Here is a 19,692-nt window from a genome sequence, read left to right as displayed (position 1 = left end):
GCTGCACCTCCAACATGGTAGCTTATGATTTGTTAGTGTGAATTGAACTAATCATCCGACAAACCTGAAGTTGCTCTCTTTGGCTAATGACTCAAAATTTGAATTTTAAATCGGATTAGTTATCTTCCTTTCTATAATATTAGAATATAATTTTTTTCCTCTAATTTTTTCATACATTTTTTTAATACTTTTTTATTTTTATTTTTATAATCTCCGACAATCTTTACATCAAAATAAATAAAACCCGTGTATCAACCTAAATAACATCATTTTCAAGCACATAACATTAAAATATATACAAATTCAATTTATGTGGTGAGGAAAAAAAAAACAATAAAATATCAAATGACTGAACAAATAAAAGTCTGGGGATTGCCGAAGTCAGTCAGATTTGCCATTTTATTTTAGCTTTTTATGAATTTCATTCGCATATGGCAAAGCCAAGCCACCGAGAGTGCAAAGTCAGATTTGCCATTTTAAACTATCTTTCCCCATCATCCTAGTCCTACTCCCAGCAACATGAAACGTGTCAATATTACATTCGTAGTTGACACGATTACCCTTAACCTCTACTGCGTAATCAGCTATATTATCTCTTTCACTGTTTTTCTTTATTTTCCTACCCAAACTACTTTTCTCTGGATCTAAACTCAAACCCTAAACTCTCCTCCTCTATCTATCTCATTTCCACATAGAAAGCTTCCAGTTTCTGTATCCCTCTACCATTCCAATCAGGTTTCTTATTTTTTCATCTTTTCCTCTCCTGCGAATTTGGTTTATTTATATTTGTGCGTATTGGATTAAAGGGTGGGTAACAGATCAAGCCCTAGGTGTTGATATGCGATTGTCGCCTCTCCACTCTCCACACTCCGACGGCCGGCTTCTATGCGGCGACTCCACCTCCACAAAGTCGCAGCTCCCTCGTGTTGCTCCACGCCTTTGTGAATCGTGAGTCGTAGGCAGCTCCTGTTGCTCCGTCGTCTACGCGACGACGCCACTTCCACAGCCGCAGCTTGTGTCTTGGACTCTGCCGTAGCCTGTAGATACCCCTTAACGTCGCTGCAGGTATTAGATTATTAGCTGTAGATCCCCTTTTTGCTGTGTATTGAGAATTTGTGATTGATGTGCATGCTATTATGGTTTTGTAATTGATCAAGAACCCTCATAGAGCCGCTTTATAATTCCTGAGATTACTTTGTAATTTTTTATTTGTATGCAATGCTTATAAGATCAGAACAGAAATAGCCATGGGGAAAGGTGGAGAGGACTATGCTAGTATGCTGTTAAGATCTGATTAATTATCATCACAGAAAAATTCATACGAATCTGAATAAACATGATCAGTTGAATCTGGTTCATCATCAACATTATGAAGGAACCCTACTATATTCAAGATCAAAGTAATTATTAGCTATAAGCTGGATATATATATATATACAGTACATATATAGCTGACATATATGTATATATGCATGTGATATTATATATATTAGCTATAAGCTGGAATCCATGCTCGATCTTTTAGTATATATTGTGCATAATTGAGAGATTTAGGGGACCGATCGAGTGCTACTCAATATATATATAATTGGATCAGAAGTCCTTGCTTGCTCTTGGTCAATGATTCCCACATGCTGACTTCTTGACCCAAATAATAATAATCATCAACATTATATGCTGCATTTTTTCTCTTGCCGCATATAAAACTCATAAAAGAAAGTGAGAGTTCTGGTGTATTTGATTTAGGAGCTTTATGGTCTGTTTTGGAAATACAAACCTCTGATTTTATTGAAGCCTTTCCGCCATGCTGTTAGCTTGAGATCATGGTCTATTATATGGTCTATTTTGTCACTTAAACCTCTAATTCTATGGTCTGATTTGGTTTGTGTTGGTTTCTGACTTTAGATGGTGGAGTTTGAGTCTTTGAGATCATGGTGATGGAAAAGTAAAAATTAAAATTCTAGGTAAAGTTGTTGTTAACTTGCTGTTGTTGGTTCTTGACTTGATCCATTTTTTATTTTATCATTATGTAGGAGTATATAAATGTCTAGTATTGCTATTGAGAAGTATTATTAAGTTTATCAGGTATGTATGCTTTTAAGACTTGTATTGGTTTTATTTTGAAATATAGTTATATATAAATATCTATATAATTTATCCATATAATGTCTATCCTGAAACGGTATACAGAAACATACCGGTTCCAAAATATTCCATTCTAGTGCCTCAACCGGAACGGAACTCAAAACTTTGGTTCACAGTTGTTATGTTTGCATGTGTGGATAAGCAGCTCAGTGGTTTTGCTATCTCAACTCCTTGACTTACATGCTTAATCTTCATTTACATTGCAGTGGGGGAGGCATGTGAGCTGTTTGGACCAGAAGATAGTTGTTGCATTAACAATTTTTATAAGTTTATTGGTTCTTTTGGTGCAAAGAATGGGTAAATGCAAGGGTTGTGGGAAATTAGGAAGAATGGTGCCAACGGATGGATCTGTTAGTGCTTATAATTCTGCTCTTCTGTTGTCTCCTGTTGTTTCTGTCTGGGACTGCATTGTTCGTAAAATGAGGTATTCCTACATACCCGAGTGGGTGTAGTTATAAGGGCTATCGCTTTATGTTAGTGTTTTGCACCATATTCTATTATACTTTGCTTTGTATCAACGAAAAAAGGGAAATGTATGAATTTTGAGGAATTTACTTAGAATAGAAGTGGAGGAAAGGTGATTGAGTAGGTTGGTAGTTTTCATGGATAGCATGGGATTTAATAAAGTGCAACCTGTTGTGAGGAAAGGGAAAAAGAAGCAGGTGAAGGATGAGGTTGATCGAATGAAACAGGCTGAGAAGAAAAAGAGGCGCTTGGAGAAAGCCCTTGCTACTTCTGCAGCCATCATTTCTGAACTAGAAAAGAAGAAACAGAAAAAGAAAGAAGAACAACAAAGGCTTGATGAAGAGGGTGCTGCAATTGCTGAGGCTGTTGCTTTGCATGTTTTACTTGGTGAAGACTCAGATGATTCATGTAAGATTGTTCTGAAAAAAGATGAAGGGTTCAATCCTTGGGATATTCCTGATAACATTGACCTATTTGTGAGTGGTAAGAGATCAGGCTTTTCTTATCAGGACTCTGACAAGCACCCGCTTGAAGGGATTGGGTGGGTATCTAATCCGTATATATCTGGATGTAAATGGGGTGGCTTGGAGAGGGGTGACTGGTCATTCTCATCTGGGCCTTTTGCAAGGGATTTTCCTGCCCCATATTTTGAGGAAGCAGGTTGGGAAACTACGGGATTCTCAGCTGGTCTTATTGCAGCACAGGCTGTTTCATCCCTCCAGATCGCAGAGGATGCTCACGAAGACACGATTGTCCTGAATGGAATGTTAAGGGGATAGAATGCACAGCTACAGAAGTATCTCCAGTTACTTACAGGAGTTTCGGTAGCATATCATTATTATTATTCTGTTTATATTTTCCATAAACGAGTCCTTTGTTGTTAGTTGGATACATGCGTTGCTTATTGTGAACAATGTTTAAAAAGTGTTGCGCTATATTGAACAATGCTTATTCGTCTTCTATTTATAAGCTTCAGTTTATATTCAGTTCATTGAGATTTGGGGCAACAAGTTTACATTGAATTTAGTAACATTATGTCGTCTTCTACAAATTTTACATTGAATTTACTAACACTATGTCGTCTTCTATTTTATTGAGATTTATAAACAGTGTCTTTGAGTTGTACAAGTATGGTTGCATCATGGAAAACGCTATATACAGGCAGTTTGTATATTGACGTACAAACAAGTTTTAAATTTATATTGACGTACCCTCAAGCAACATTATATTTTTTTTTAATGACTCGCTAGCTCAACTCAGTTTATGCATGTGAACAGACCATGCTCTACAAAATGAATTGGAAAGGGAGGACCTTTTGCCTTTCCATTAAATATGAAGGTGAGAGATTACCTTGACTTTGGCATACAACAAATTCAAGAGGAAACGAAAAAAGTGAGAGAGAAGTAGAAACTAATAAAGACAGAAACATTTTTCTTTCTGTAATTTAAACGTATACGTAGTTATAGATGGGCAACGACTTTCGTGTCAAATGCAGGTGGTTGAACGATGAACGAGAGGCACGGCGAGTTTCCCATCGATTGCAGGCGATGGAGATTTGGGGGTAGGTTTAGTTTCCGTCGAGGGCATTAACAGGATCAATTCTTTTATGTAACTTTTGTGTTGATTTATTGCGACTATTCTTCTCTTTCAATGTTCTTTGATCAACCATAAAAATGAACCGCTGTTTGTTACATACTTTCAACATTGACACTGGTCAACCCTATCGTTTTAAATTGCACCATTCATTCATGGTTGAAGTTTTTTTGTTTTAAAAAAAACAACTGTACAACTTATCATCCTTGCACACCATACTTTTTTTTTCTTTTTTATTTTTAAATTTTTTTTATTTTATTCTTCTTAAACTTATTGAATTATTCTACTCATCATCCATATACCACACATTTGATAAGAGAAAAAAATTAAAAAAAAAAAATAAATTAAAAAATTGTGTTAAGAGTGTGGATGATGAATATAATTTGTCTCCATAAATTTAAGATGGTCCTCATTGTCATGGAGTGTGATATATACTCCTTCATGTTCTATATATCTAGAACTAGATTGCGATTAGCCATGCTTGCGGTGCACAAAAACATGTAGGAAAAAGGTGAGATGAGCCTTTCGTACGCCTTTTCCATGTGAGTTGCTGTTTGCTTCGAGTTTTCATGGTTTATGCCTAAACCTTAAATGGTCCGACAGGCTGCCCGATGTTTCAACCATTTTTTGCATTCTGCTCCATGTACATCTTAAAGACATGATTCCATAATAGCCTATAGTTCCCAGAGGCTGCAAACCAAAATATTGAATCCAACACAATGTACACTGATGGGAAGCACACGACACAAGTGAGAAGGGGTTGCTCTCAATCACTATAAGACGAATAATGTGTAAAATGTGCTTCAGTTCTTTGGGGGCATATGATTGGAAGAATCTAATCGATCAACAAATGGTAATGTTACATTGTACAAAACGAATAACATGTCAACAGCCTTTGCATGGTTTCAATGGCTCACAGCCATTCACATATCATGCCATGGCTGTGAGTTGTGCCGTAGAGGTTGCCCAGCACCCTGTTGCTGTGGCTGCCGATCTCCATCCACATCCTGATTCTCAATTTCTGAGCTACTAGATGGTTTTGCACCAGTAGTAATGAGGTTTTTAAACCAAGTAGCTTGAAATCTCGGAGTGCCTCTGTTAGAATTCCCAGTGGACTCGGAAGAACCTGTGGCGTTGTTAGCAACACCTGCCAGGAAACGGTATGCCACTTTGCTTGCTGACACTATCTCTGTCTTAGCTTGCCTGAACTGCAATAACCACCGCAATATTATCACTTTTATTTTTCCCCTTAAACAGAAATAATCATATCATTTACCCTAATCCACCACTTAATCTTGGCCAAAGCCCAGGTTTAATTGCATGAAAGACAGCCTAAAAAGAAGGCATGGGTTGCAACTAAAACAACACTAGAAAGTTCAAAGTTTTCTTATAAAAAGCAATCCACATAACCTTGTCATACAGAAGTAGGACCGTTACACCATATTGAGTAGTGCTTGGTATGACATGCACCAAAAACCTAAGCTACACTAAGAAGAAGTTCTAGGCAATTTCAAACCAAGTACATTCCCAATGACAGATATCCGCTTAACATTTTCCATGACAATGTTATTACTGTGGGCATCTTGACATTTAAATGTCTAACCAGCCAATTTTAAAAGAACGGAAATTAAATTTTAGAACACCTCAGTGCAGTAAGAACCAACTAGAAAGCTGAGGAATATTTGAATGGAATCAAGGAATGTACTGAGGGAGAGAAAGCTAAGCCAGATAACTCAGGCTGTCATGCATACAAATAGCTTATTAGCGTGAAAACATAATGTGATTATAAAGAACCAATAGCATTTTAAAAAAAATATCACATCAATCAGAATAAAAGATTGCATGGGAAGTCATTACTCCAGCAGGCTTTTACAATCATACATTCAGAATAGCTTCTCACCCGTATAGCTGTATTTCCTGCAACTTCCATGGCAGTGTCACCAGCGTTGGCAAAACGATTAACCCAACCTGTTGGAAAAGCTATAAGGATATGCACTCCAGAGTAGATTTGCAGAAGTAATCACTCCTTTGAAATACAAAAGCGCACAGAAAAAATCCACTATGGCCATAACTCTATATCCAACTAAGTTCTCTTTCAAAGATATTACCTTCTCACCCTTCCCCCCCCCCAAAAAAAAACCCGCATCCCTTCACAGAGAGAGTGAGAGAGATTCTGTAGAATTTCAGTATGCAAATTCGAGTATATATTCCAATCTTGTATGGAAATTAAAGCAAAAATACAAGGCACGACATGCTAATATATCCAAGTATATTCTATAAATGGAAAGATATGGAGATTCTTCAATCTCTTTTTTTTTTTTTTTTTTTGTGATAAGTGATTCTTCAATCTCATATTAAGCATGTTTAGCATCATGCATTCCCGATAATTTTGAACCATAATTTAAAATAATCAAAATCTTATAGTTTTATTGTTTTAATTAAGTTATATGATGGCTGCTTGGTTTTATTATTGTTTACCTCATTAATGTCGATTTGCTATGGTAGCTTGTCAGAATGAGTTTAATACAAGAGAAATTATATTTGCAGTCCTAAGGTGTGCATTTTAGGTGAGATTAGAGTGATTATGGGTTTCCCAAAACATTTAGTCATAGAATCAAAAGTGTTTGTTTTTGTCAAAGGATGGAAGCTCCATGTTTATCACTGAGAGGAGCTGGAAGGTAGTGAAGGAGATGAGGCTGGGGATGACAACGATGCAGTGGTTCGCCAAAACACTGAGGGACTGTCAGAACGGTGAAAAAAAAGGATTATTACACCGCGGCAAGGGAGGGGAACAGAAGCTTCATTGCGCAGAGGTGTTCAAATGCCCGCAGTCGCTACATGGCTTTAGTGGAGTACGGTGGTGGTGGTGGTGGTGGTGGTAGACATAGCTTTATATTTATACCAGAAGAGAGGGAGGGTCAGGGATGGAGTAGGATGGTGGTTGTGGGAGTTTGCAAGAGAGGTGGGAAATAAGGGTCGTCATAGAGGTGGGGTATTTTTAAAGCCATTGGCAGCGATGAATCAACAGCAAACTCGGTCATATAGGGAGGCCTTGGTGCGGACAGTGGCGTCAGTGCAGTCCTATGAGCGGAACAAAGTGTGGAGAAATGGGTGTTATGGCAGCAAATAGAGGAGACACCATAAGACACGGCAACAACTATGGGACTGGAGAATTTCCTCATATAGTTGGTACAACAAGTACTCAGTGGAAAGGAGGTGGTGGCAAGTACCATGAGGATGGCATGCACAGAACACTCCTAGATGTAAAATCCCATCTGATGGCACTGCAAGAGAAAATGGACTCCTTAATACGGCGCTCTTAAGGAAAATTATGACATGGGCCTGGGCTTCGAGGCAAATGGTCCTAATCATCAAGTGTTAATCAAATGGGCTTGGAGGTAAGTGGATCCTTAGGGCCGTTGAAAGCTGACGGGTAGCTGAAGGGTGGACAAAGAATGGGCCACTCATTTAGGCCTCGGCTCATAGGGCAAAACAGAGGCAAGGAGAAGATCGAGACCCAGCCCGTGGGGAGAAGCAAAGGGGTCGGTGATGCAGGGCCTTCCACCGGCAGAAACTGGGTAACCTCGCGGAGAAGGCTCCAATAGACTCGCGAAGGGCCGACTTGACAAAGGCTCCGATGGTGCAGTCGAAGGTGGAGGAGTCAATGGCAGCTGAACCAAAAATGGTTTCCAACGTTCCCTCACCACCAAACGTCAGATGTCTGGCACAGCATGGACAGAGAACATCACTGATGGGTTTTTACGTGGATTCTCATGAGTGTTTTGTACAAACAACGCCGATGGAGGGTTTTCAAGTGGCACCCTTGCCGGCGAAGGGTTTTTAGCAGGAGGAGGGGGCCCGAGTGCTGTGTACAAAGGCTAGGAGTGATGGGGGTCTTGATGTAGGGCCCTCATAGATGCTAGTACCTACGCAAGGCTTCTTTTAGGAGGATTGTAGGTCTCCCTTTATTGAGGAGGAGATGGGGATGCTAATGGAGTTGTAGTGGGCAAGTAGGGACAAGATTGACATGGTAGGGGAGCCCAAACCCCTAAACTATCTATTACCAAGTCAGCTTAGAGCTCCTGATTGGGTTTTATATAAGGTATAAAAAATCTAACACTGTTTGGGGCTTGAATGTGCGGGTTTCGATGAGCAATTCAAGGCTTTGCTTACTGCCATCGAAGCTGGACGTGATCAGATTAAGAAATCAGGATAATAAATAAATAAACAGCAGGAACTAAAGAGATTAACATGGTCTATTAACTACAAGGGCAGCTCAAGCAGAGAAAAATCCAAAGGGAGGAGCTAGCACTCTCTTTATGAAGCCCAAGATTTTATATTTGAATGTCCGAATGCGTAATGAGGCTAATAAGCGACTTCGAATAAAAAAACTTGCTTTGTGAGTGGAAGGTGGACATTGTGTGCTAGCAAGAAACCAAATTGACAGTCACTTCAAGAAGTATTGTTCGAAGCTTATGGAGCTGTCCATATGTGCATTGGGCTTACCTTGCATCAACGGGGGCTTCAGGAGGAGTATTAGTTACGTGGGACAGAAGGGTGGTAGAGAAATGGAGGAGTACATTGAAGAGTACATAGTGACATGCTCCTTTAAGAGTATAGAAGATAATTTCATGTGGGTCTTTGCTGGTATATATGGGCCAAACTTGGACAGTGATAGAAGACTGTTATGGGATGAATTAGCATTAGTTCATAACTGGTGGGACCTGCCATGGTGCATTGGTGGAGACTTCAATATTATAAGAAACTAGGTTGCAGCCAGGAATGATGGAATTCTCTGAGTGTATTTTCAATCTGGGATTGGTGGATATTCCTCTTATGGGAGGAACATACACGTGGTCTTACAACCAAATGTGGTCTCGATTGGACAGATCCTTAGGGGATGCTTGGAGAATAAGATGAGATGAGAATTTTGTGAATGATAGTAAGATGGTTTGTGAATAGTATTGAGATAGTTTAAATTAAATATTTTTTGGGTTTTGGAAAAGGAGAGAAAAAATTGAATAAAAAATATTATAAAGTTAAAATATTGTTAGAAAATAATATTTTAATATTATTTTGTTTTGGGATTTGAAAAAATTGAATTGTTTTTTATTTTTTATTTGAGAATTTGGAAAAGTTGTAATGATTAGTTTGAAAATGTTGTAGTGATTAGTTTGAAAGTGTTTGTATTTAAATGTTGTTGGAAAATAAATGAGATGAAACATGTTTTCAAACATCCCCTTAGTCTCCTCAAAGTGGGAAATGCACTATCCGGAGCTATGTCAAAAGAGACTTCCTCGCCTCTATTATGATCATTTCTCTATCTTGCTAGATTGTGGTAGTATTCAAGGAGGGGCTCGGTATTTTAAATTCGAAAATGTTACTAAAAACAAAAGGTTTTGTCGAGAGGGTCAGGCAATTGTGGTCATCATTTCAGATTCACGACACCCCTAAAAGCTTTGAAAAAAATAATTAAAGCTTTGAATGCCCAATCCTTCGGTGCAGAGGGGTCGGGTTCTTTCTATTCTCTAGGAAGACTGAATTAATTTCAGAATTAGTGAAGGTTACCTTATTGGAGGAGATCTCCTAGCGCCAAAAATCATGAGTTTGTGGTTGAAAGGAGATCGAAACACAAAGTTTTTCCATAGAGTGGCCAATTCCCATAGGAGAACTAATATCATTGAGATGCTAAACATAGATGGTGCTGTTTGCACAAAGGCCCCTGTGATTCAAGAACATATTGCTGGTTTCTTTGAGCATTTGCTTACCAAACAGGTGGGGTGGAGGCCCAAGCTCTGAGTCCATCAAGCAGCATGTTTCTTGGCTGGGGAGGCCCTTCAAGGAGACGGAGGTTCATGGTGTGGTGAGGAGGATGGTTAAAGACAAAGCATCTGGTCTAGACGGATTTTCTATGAGATTCTTTCAATCACGTTGGGATGTGGTGAAGGAAGACCTAATGAAGGTGTTTCAGGAACTTTTTTCGGTTGGAAAATTTGAGAAAAACCTCACTGCCACTTTATTTTGCTTATTCCCAAGAAGATTGGGACATTGGAGGTGAAGGACTATTGGCCCATTAGTCTTGTAAATGGGGTGTACAAGATTATTTCCAAGGTGCTTGTCAATCCCCCTGGGGAGGTTTTGGGGCGAATCATACAAAACCCCAAAACACATTTGTAAGGAGTATACAAATTTTGGACTCAGTTCTCATTGCCAATGAATGCCTAGATAGTAGATTAAAATCTGACAATTTGGATATCTTATGAAAGTTGGATATGTAGAAGGCCTACGATCGCGTTAATTGGGAGTTCTTATTTTACTTACTTGAGAGGTGTGACTTTGGAGAGAGATGGAGCTCATGGATCAGGTGGTGCATATCAACGGCGAAGTTCTCTATTTTGGTGAATAGCAGTCTGGTGGGTTTCTTCAACAACTCTCATGGTTTAAGACAGGGGGATCCTTTGTCCCCACTCCTGTTTGTCATTGTCATGGAGGCGCTAAGTAAAATGATCTCGGCCTTGGTTAACCGTGGCTGGTTTTTCAGTAGGTGATACTCTTAGGTATTGTTTGGATAGTGAGTTGAAATGAGATGAAAGTTGAATAAAATTATATTAAAATATTATTTTTTAATATTATTATTGTTTTGGGAATTAAAAAAGTTGAATTGTTTATTATATTTTGTGTGAAATTTTGAAAAAATTATAATGATGAGATAAGATGAAACAATTTCACTATCCAAACGGGGCCTTAACATTTCTCACTTGTTGTTCGCAGATAATACTCTAATATTTTGTGAGGCAGAACAAAGCCAGATTCAGGCACTAAGGGCACTTCTATAGTGTTTTGAGGTTGTATCCAGCTTGAAAAGTGAACTTAGTCAAATCAGAATTGGTTCCAGTTGGTAAAGTTTGCAACATCCGGCAATTGGCTAGCACTCTAGGATTTAAGGTTTCCTCTCTTCCCATGAATTACTTGGTCTTCCTCTGGGGGCCGCCTCAAGGGCTATACTTATCTAGGATACAGTAATTGAGAAGATTGAATGTAGATTAGCAGGTTGGAAGAGATTGTACTTGTCGAAAGGTGACAGGATCACCTTAATCAAGAGCACTCTGTCAAATTTACTAACTTACTTTTTATCGTTATTCCCAATTCCAACGAGTGTGGCGACCTGTATTGAGAAACTTCATCGCGATTTCCTTTGGAGTGGTCTAGGGGATGAATTTCAATTCCACCTGGTTAAGTGGGATAAGGTATGCTCCCCAATTTCTTCTGGTGGGTTGGGTATTAGAAATCTGAGAGTTTTCAATTGGGCCCTTCTTGGGAAATGGTTGTGGCGATATAATAAGGAACCGGAAGCTTTATGGAAGTCGGTGATTGATTGTAAGTATGGGGGTATGTGCTCCCTGGAGCACTAGGGAGGTACAAAGGGCGTCTGGGGTGGGAGTTTGGAGGGATATTAGACAAGGATGGGGATTTTTGCTTGTCACACTGGACTTTTGCTAGGAGATGGTTCAAAATAAAATTCTAGTACAGCTTATGGTGTGGAGATAACGCCCTCAAGGACTCATTTCCTTCAGTCTTCAGGATTGCAGGTGAGAAAGAAGCTTCAGTGGCAGAACTCATGGAGAAATCTGGTGACCTGGTCTAATGGAATGTGAGCTTTACTAGGGCAGCCCAAGATTGGGAAGTTGATAGTTTTGAGAATTTCTTTAGACTCTTGTACTCCATAAAACCGAGCCCTCAAAGAATCGACACGTGGTGGGCACCCGCAAGGAAAGGTATATTCTCGGTTTGCTATTTCTATAAGTCTCTCACACAATTTCCAAACAATCACTTTCCATGGAGAACGATATGGAGAAATAAAGCACCTCCCAAAGCGGCTTTTTTGGTTGGACAACTTCTCTGGGTAAGATTTTGACGACGGATAACTTACGAAAATGCAAGATGATTATAGAAGACTGGTGTTGTATGTGCAAACACAGTGGTGAGATTTTGGATCATCTTCTCCTACATTGTGAGGTTGCTAGAGCATTATGGAAAAATGTTTTCAAACGTTTAGAGCTAGCCTGGGTTATGCCTGCTATAGTGGTTGAGTTTTTGGCCAGTTGGAAAAATCTAGGCAGTATTCCACAAATTACAGTTACGTGGAAGATGGATCCTATTTTTATTATGTGGTGCAAATGGCAAGAACGTAATGACCAGACGTTTGAGGACAAGAAGCGCTCATTAGCAGAGCTTAGATTATTTTTTGTTAGAGCTTTGTTTTTATGGGCAAAAGCTATTGATTTCAATGGCCTTGATTTTCATGATTTTCTTGTTTCCACTTCTTCCTAGATAAGTGTTACCTCTTGTATACTATCTTGTGTACTTGGGCTATATCTATTCCTATTAATACAATCGTTTACTTATTAAAGAAAGGTGTGCAAGCCCTATGCACTCCTTTTGAAAAAATGTAGATAATTCTAGGACCTACAAGAAATATATTTTTTTAATGGTGGATCCCACTTTTTTTCAAATTGAGTGTGCGGGGATTGCACACCCTATGACTGTATCTAGCATTACTCTAAATACAAAAAACTTTAACCTATAACAGATTCTGCTCTATATTATAGTACCCTAAGAGCCTCAAATCAAGGCTGCCAACTTTTGACACTAGCCTAGGAAGCTGTTTCAGTTGGACATAGATGAGGGAGTTTCCTAGAAAGCCTACCAAGTACCAACCTAGCTGCCGAATTCCTTAGGGACTAAAAAACTTGCCATAAACAAAACTAAACAAAAAGAAACCTCCAAGAAGTGCTGGTCTGCTGCCCCTTATGAAATGCTATTAGGGTTTATCTAACTCTTTATAAACAAAATAAAGCAGCCATAAAAGTTCACCCTAAAGACTTTGCTAGTTTAATACTTCGCATTAAAAACGGTTAATTTTTTAAGCTTATGGGTTGTAATTATTTGGTATGTTAATTGAGTTTCTTATTTAAGATTGCTGAAGTGTTCAGTTTACAGGATTTTGAATCTTGGTGCTATAATATGAATATTATGTAACATTATATCCTCAACCAGAAGAGGGTGTTACACACTATGAGGGTAACTCTTTAGCCAATAACATAGCAAAAATTACTCTAACAGGTGAGACCATGAGACTGCTTCCTTCTATAATCTGAAGCAGTTGCCAAAAATTTCTTCTAGACTTCATAAACTGGACAAAGATGGTATGCCATAGTTTCGTTGGCCCAAGTAGCTTTCTATACTGTTTTATACTTTTTTTCAATGTTATTTGCTTTGCTTTCTCTACTTTTATCTTGAAATGACTAGTTGTTATATAACCTTACAACAAGATCTTATTGCTAGTAAACACAATATTTCTTCGTAAAAAATAAGGATTTTAATAAAATTCTAAGGTACAATCTATTTATGAACACAAAAACAAAAAAATGGAGATAAAAAATCCACCAACATAAAAGTCTTCAGACCACAGCAAAACATGGACACAGAACAACACAAACAATAACACGTGAGAAAATGAATGGACTGAATGAAATTATTGCAAAGCATGGGAACTAAATAAATGTTTTGTGCTTAATTCAAGAAAGCCTCATTCTCGTTGCCGAGGGTGCCTACAAGAGTCCTGTTCAAGAAGCCCATCCTATGGGCCTATATAGATAACCAACTGGGCAATGGCACATTGCATAAAAATAAGAAGAGAGATTCCTGAATTTACAGAGAACAACACCTAACTCTATTGAAATTACAATTTCTTCCCCATTTACGAATTATATATTCAATTTTGATCCAGGGTTGTTCTTCCAAATCTAGTTAATCTCATACCATGAGACAGGAATTGCAGAAGGAAAATTTTACATGCCACACTATCATTGCATCTTATCCCATGATTATGAGGTGGCAATGCCCTCCAACCTTTGAATATTTTTTTTCAAATAAGAGATTATCCAATGGTGATGAAAAGTGTCACATTTACAAAGAGAGGAAAGTATGATAGTGGTGCAGTATATGGCATTACTCATTGCAAAAACCTATTTGGTAAGACAAGTTTAAACAAAGTTATAATACTGTCAACCTTTACCCACTTTTCTTCCTCTGAGAATGCATCTATAGTAAGGTTGACTGTCTGATTTGATTAATTTTGTTTTCTTGTAAACCAAGAACTCATGGATGGGTATTCTAGGAATAAAAATTATTTTGTGTATTTCTATAACATATCTATCACCAGTAGTATATGGGGGGTAGAAATAGATAATCTACATTCCTTCAACCATGGAGACGTTTTTGGGGACCAATTTGATGTGATAAACAAAGAGTTCTCAACAAGGGTATCACATTTACAGCCTCAACACCAAATATGCTCATGTCAAGAAGAATTTCTCATTCACAATGGTCAAAAGATATGCAATCCACATCTCTCCTCCTCTGTATGCTCTAACTAAGACCCAGCAAAGAGTTAATATATCAATATATTTTAAGGGCTTGTTTGTTTTCGCAGATGAGATGAGATGAATTGAGATTAAAAGTTAAAAAGTTGAATAAAGTATTGTTAGAATATATTTTTTAATATTATTTTTGTTTTGAGATTTAAAAAAGTTGAATTGTTTATTTTATTTTGTATTAGAAGTTGGGAAAGTTGTAATGATTAGATGAAATGAGATGAGATGAGATGAGATATTTTCTGAAAACAAACTAGGCCCAAGTCACCAGATGAAAGTAGGTCATCAAAACACACTTTCTTCACCTTCTCTTTTATTGACAGGTTTGATTCCACCATAACCTAGCTATTCAGCATATGCATTCTAAAGGAGTAAAAAAATTGTTTCAACTATGTCAAAGGAGCAGAAGATACATGTTTGACATACTACTAATAACCAAAAACTAAAGTATCACAGCATAAACATTCAAGCTCAAAAACAGCTAGTATATACATCATGAACCTAGATTACATTTTTACCTGGAAGTTTTGGCACTCCAAGTCTCTCACAGAACTCATCACAGAAGTGATTACAGTTTTTTGACAACAAGTCATATGAACTCCCAGGCCACTCTCGACTAAGTTCCCTTAAGATCTGATTTACCTTGAAGATTGAAAAGCTTGTTTGTCCAAGAACAATGCATTCACGATAAGTGTACATTGGATTCTTCCCAGAAGGGCAACTGAAAACACCAGTTCCTTGTTCGCAGAAACCAAATGACCATTCGTCCTCTCCATAAACCTGTTATATACATGTAGCATAAATAATCCAATTACCTCTTCTTCATTTTTTATAAATAATAATATTATATATATATATCAATATGAGTAACCAAGTACACTGGATGTATACAAGAAAATACCTAGCCCATATAAGAGAGCCCCTAATGACCCAAAAGTCCATGAAAACCTACCCAAAATAAACCAAGCCCAAAATGGAATGTAACACACCTCCCCGACCCCAGCCCCTAGATTCTATAAAAACCTCTACTCGAAAGCCCTCCCTTTAGCCTTCCCTCAACTTGAACTAGCTCTATTAGCATCGTAGTTGATTGCCCATGAAAGAGATAAATATTATATATATGAATGAAATAGGCTTAGCCCATGACACAAGAAGTATACCAAAAGACACCTAAATACATTCTAAGAGCGATAAATTAAAGACAATAAATCATGAACATTATCCAATTACCTCTACAAGCGCTCCAGTGATCATAACTAATAAACACAACCCAAAGCTTAATATGGTAAAAATACATAGAGGATAACATATACCCAATGAAAGCATGTTCCAATAATTCCAAAAAGGAAAAGGAATAAAAAAGCGTAATGTGAAACATTTTCACAAGGGAAAAAGAGTCCCGATGCCAATGAAATGTGGAAATACAACATCTCGGAGATATTAACATAGCATAACCTGATGAAGGCCATATGTAAGGGCCTTTAAAGATACCTTCACAATAAAATAAAGGCGTACAACTGCATTTCTTTACTCAAATGCAAGGTTTTTTTTTTTGGTTCATCAGTGAGACTATTTTGAAGCAAGTATTTCGACTGAAAAGCACTGGAAGGATTTTTGAGAACGTGTTTATGGGTTTGAGTAGCTCGAGGTTATTTTACCATGTACCCACTGGCCTCGTCTCTCTACCTTTCTTTCTATGATTTAAAAATTGGCTCCTCATTTGGGTGCTATACCCCCGCCCCCCAAAAAAATTTCATCAATAGGGTTGTAAAACCCAAACCTTATGGCTTAGATCGCTGCTAAATCAATCAATCTACATAGATCTTAGGACGCTATAGGCACGTAAAGAGATAATTGGAATTATGGGTTTTAGCAAATGCCAACAAAATCAAAGATGCTCCAGCAATATTTCCCCCAAAGGTAAAATTTTCAAGAACCCAAATGAAACCCCAAGATCTTAATCTGTCGTCACGGCACTAAATGACATGCCAACCGACAAATGCATACATACATATATATGGAGAGAGAGAGAGAGAGAGAGACCTGGACAGCGCTGTGGAAAATACCACCGAGGCCAATACCGTCTTTGAAGATCTTGTTGATGTGAAGAATGGTGTTATTGGTCTTGTCCGATCCACTATTAGTGACGTCGTATATGTGCACTATCACCTCCGTCATCTCGTTCTTCTTCTTCTTCTTCACGAAGACCCCGTCCTCTATCTGTCTCTATCTCTCGCTAAACACAGTTAAGATTGCCTGGCTAAAGAAAGAGGGAATTCATTTTCAAGAATGGGAAAGCGCCAATTTCCTGTCTCGCCTCCGTAAAAAGTTGCAATCTTTTAAATGAAAAAAAGAAAAAGGCAATATTGTGGACCTCCTCCTCAACTTTTCCTCCCCGCCTCTCTATGGCTGCTGCTAGCCTGCTATACCCTTTTTCCTGAGATGCCTCCTCCCCTTGGATTTCTTTTCTTTCTAATACATAGCACAAAAGGAAGAAACTTGAGAGAGAGAGAGAGAGAGTATACCTATTATTGGATTTTTAAACTTAAATGAATTCATGATATATTTTTTTTTTCATTTGAAATTATAAAACAATGAAATATCATTAATAATTACATAAAGAACGGCTCACGTAAAAACCACCGATTTTAAATTTAAAATAAAATTTTTATTCATTATTTTTAAATTATATTTTTATTTTTATTTTTTTCTCTTAATATATATGTAATGTAAAAATGAAGAGTAGAATAATTTAATTTAAAATATTTAAAAAATAAATAAATTATGTAAACCCAAAATTGCATAAAATTAACAAAAAAAAAAAATAGAAAAGCAAGTCGAAAAACAGATGCAAACCCCACTCTTGCTTGTGAGGAGGAATTAATCTTGATTGAGTGGATAAGCGGTGGCCCTACATGGTCTTGCACTCCATCATGAAAGCAGTGACAGACGCAACATTATAACCGATAACTACAACCTGAGAGAAATAAATGAATGAATGTTGTTTTAGAAAATAAAAAATGTATAATAATACATCTAAGGAGATTAAAAAAAAAAAAAAAAATTGTGAAGCCTGGCAGTTGTAGGTTGACATGATACCGAACATAAATAAATTAGTAGCACTATTTGAAAGCTTTTACACTATATATTATCAAGTGATATAATTTAATTTATAAAATTTAAAATTTAAAATTTATCTTTTAAATCAAATTATGATATATATTCTAAATAAAATTTCAAAAAGAAAGAAAGTGTAATAGATCAAAATAAGAAATAACAGAGTGCAAACAATTTGCAAGAAAATTCATTTGTATTTCATAAGAAAAGATAATGCTCTCTTTGAGGGGAGCTCCTCCATAGATGAACTGACTAACCAATTCGAATAACAGATTTTGGATGTTTCTTTAGGCTTAAAAGAAATTACCCTTATGTAATGTGTAAAGACAAAATTACCCTTATGTGTTTCGGTTACAGACTTAAAAGAAATAACATGCTCTAAGTAAAATAAAGACTGGGCCCTTGGTTCATTCGAAGCCCACGCAAGCAAGGATAGCTTTATCAAGCCCATGCTCTTACTCCAGCCCACGCAAGCCCATCTCATACTAGGAATGATAGCTTCTGGAATACTCCTTGCTGCCGACATCCTAATTCCACATTCCCGTAACTCACCCTTCATGTCTGGTTCTTCTCCTTGCTGGAACAGTGTGTAACAAATCTCCTCCCCATTAAAACACCTTGCCCACAAGGTGTGGATAATCAGTGCAAAGTTGCGTATAACGTTCCCAAGAAGCCTCCTCGTGAGATTGACAATTCCAGCAGACAAGGAGCTCCACGACTGGTAAGTTTCGAACTTTCCTCAATCTTCTGTTAAGTATTTCTTCTGGTTCTGGTTTCAAGATGCCATTTTTATCAGTGGGTGGGATGGTGGGGATGATACTGACCTGCGAACCGAGTTTCTTTTTTAGTTGGGATACGTGGAAAATATCATGGAGCTGAGCTGAAGGGGGAAGTTGAATACGGTAAGCCACATCGCCGATCTTCTATGTTACCTGAAATGGACCATAGAAACGTGGTGAAAGTTTCAAATTTTGATGGTGACGAAGTGATGACTGCCGGTACAGTTGGAGTTTTAGGTAAACCCAATCTCCAACTTGAAATTCTTGTTCCTTTCTGTCCTTATCAGCGTACCGTTTCATTCACTCTTGTGATCTGAGTAAGTTTTGTTTCAACAGTGCCCAAAGTTGATCTCTTTCACGCAAGGTATTTTCCACTTCTTCTAACCTCGTTGTTCCTGCCGTGTAACTTGTTAGTCTAGGAGGTGTGTAACCATACAGAGTCTGGAAGGGTGTTATTTTACTCGAAACATGTTGGCTCGAGTTATAACACCATTCTGCCAAAGCCACCCATTTAGACCATTCCTTAGGTCGATCAAAGACATAGGATCTTAGATAATTTTCCACCCACTTGTTAACAGCTTCGGTTTGTCCATCTGTTTGTGGATGGTAAGTCGTGCTGAAGGCCAATGTAACCCCCTGTAAGGATAGGAGTTCTTGCCAGAACCTGCTAGTGAAGGTTGGATCCCGATCTGAGGTGATAGAATTGGGCATCACATGAAGTTTAAAAATGTGTTTGAGGAAGAGATGGGCAATAGTCTTGCCAGTGTATGGGTGTGAAATGGGTATGAAATGGGAGTATTTTGTGAACCTGTCAACGACCACCCATAGGGCATTGAAACCACCTGAGTTGGGCAAACCTTCAACGAAGTCCATGGTAATGTCAGCCCATGGTGTTAAGGGAATTGGGAGAGGTTGTAGGAGCCCACTGGGAAGTGTGTTATCCACTTTTACAGTTTGACAAATATCACATGCTTTTAAAAAATTTCTCACATCCATTTTCTGGTCAGGCCAATAAAAATCATTTTTTACCCGATATAGGGTTTTGTCAAAACCCAAGTGACCCCCTAACGGACTTCCATGCAACAGATCCAGCAACTTATGTATGAAAGGGGAAATGGTAGGGATATAAACTCTACCCTTTAAAATAATATGTCATT

The 19,692-nt window shown here is 37.9% G+C and overlaps 2 protein-coding genes across 3 annotated transcripts; one reads left to right on the top strand and one right to left on the bottom strand.

Moving 5' to 3' along the window:
* Positions 1-596: 596 nt before the first annotated feature.
* On the top strand, positions 597-3,605 carry LOC109021538. Of its 2 annotated transcripts, XM_035686169.1 has the most exons (3): positions 597-1,065; positions 1,906-1,964; positions 2,352-3,605. In XM_035686169.1, the coding sequence occupies exon 3, from the start codon at positions 2,748-2,750 to the stop codon at positions 3,387-3,389; it is 642 nt and encodes a 213-aa protein (XP_035542062.1). In that variant the 5' UTR covers positions 597-1,065; positions 1,906-1,964; positions 2,352-2,747; the 3' UTR covers positions 3,390-3,605. The 2 variants fall into 2 exon arrangements, with proteins under 2 accessions (XP_035542062.1, XP_035542061.1); XM_035686168.1 differs by lacking the exon at positions 1,906-1,964.
* A 1,289-nt stretch (positions 3,606-4,894) lies between these two features.
* On the bottom strand, positions 4,895-17,176 carry LOC109004506 (deSI-like protein At4g17486). Its single transcript, XM_018983069.2, has 5 exons — positions 17,014-17,176; positions 16,683-16,895; positions 15,158-15,419; positions 6,104-6,171; positions 4,895-5,411 (listed from the first exon to the last, which is right to left on the bottom strand). Exons 2-5 carry the CDS (start codon positions 16,815-16,817, stop codon positions 5,127-5,129), a joined length of 750 nt encoding a protein of 249 aa, XP_018838614.1. The 5' UTR covers positions 16,818-16,895; positions 17,014-17,176; the 3' UTR covers positions 4,895-5,126.
* Between the last annotated feature and the right edge of the window lie 2,516 nt (positions 17,177-19,692).

The sequence above is a fragment of the Juglans regia genome, chromosome 16 (assembly GCF_001411555.2).
Source record: "Juglans regia cultivar Chandler chromosome 16, Walnut 2.0, whole genome shotgun sequence".
Taxonomy (NCBI): domain Eukaryota; kingdom Viridiplantae; phylum Streptophyta; class Magnoliopsida; order Fagales; family Juglandaceae; genus Juglans; species Juglans regia.
The sequence above is the reverse complement of the archived record's forward strand: the minus strand, read 5'-3'. Positions and strand labels throughout refer to the sequence as shown.

Coding starts and splice junctions, on each gene's coding strand:
- LOC109004506 (XM_018983069.2), bottom strand. CDS start 16,817: ATGACGGAGGTGATAGTGCACATATACGACGTCACTAATAGTGGATCG. Junction 6,172..15,157: donor TGGAGTGCCAAAACTTCCAG/GTAAAAATGTAA, acceptor CTTTTCCAACAG/GTTGGGTTAATCGTTTTGCC. Junction 5,412..6,103: donor CAGGAAATACAGCTATACGG/GTGAGAAGCTAT, acceptor TGGTTATTGCAG/TTCAGGCAAGCTAAGACAGA.
- LOC109021538 (XM_035686168.1), top strand. CDS start 2,748: ATGGATAGCATGGGATTTAATAAAGTGCAACCTGTTGTGAGGAAAGGG.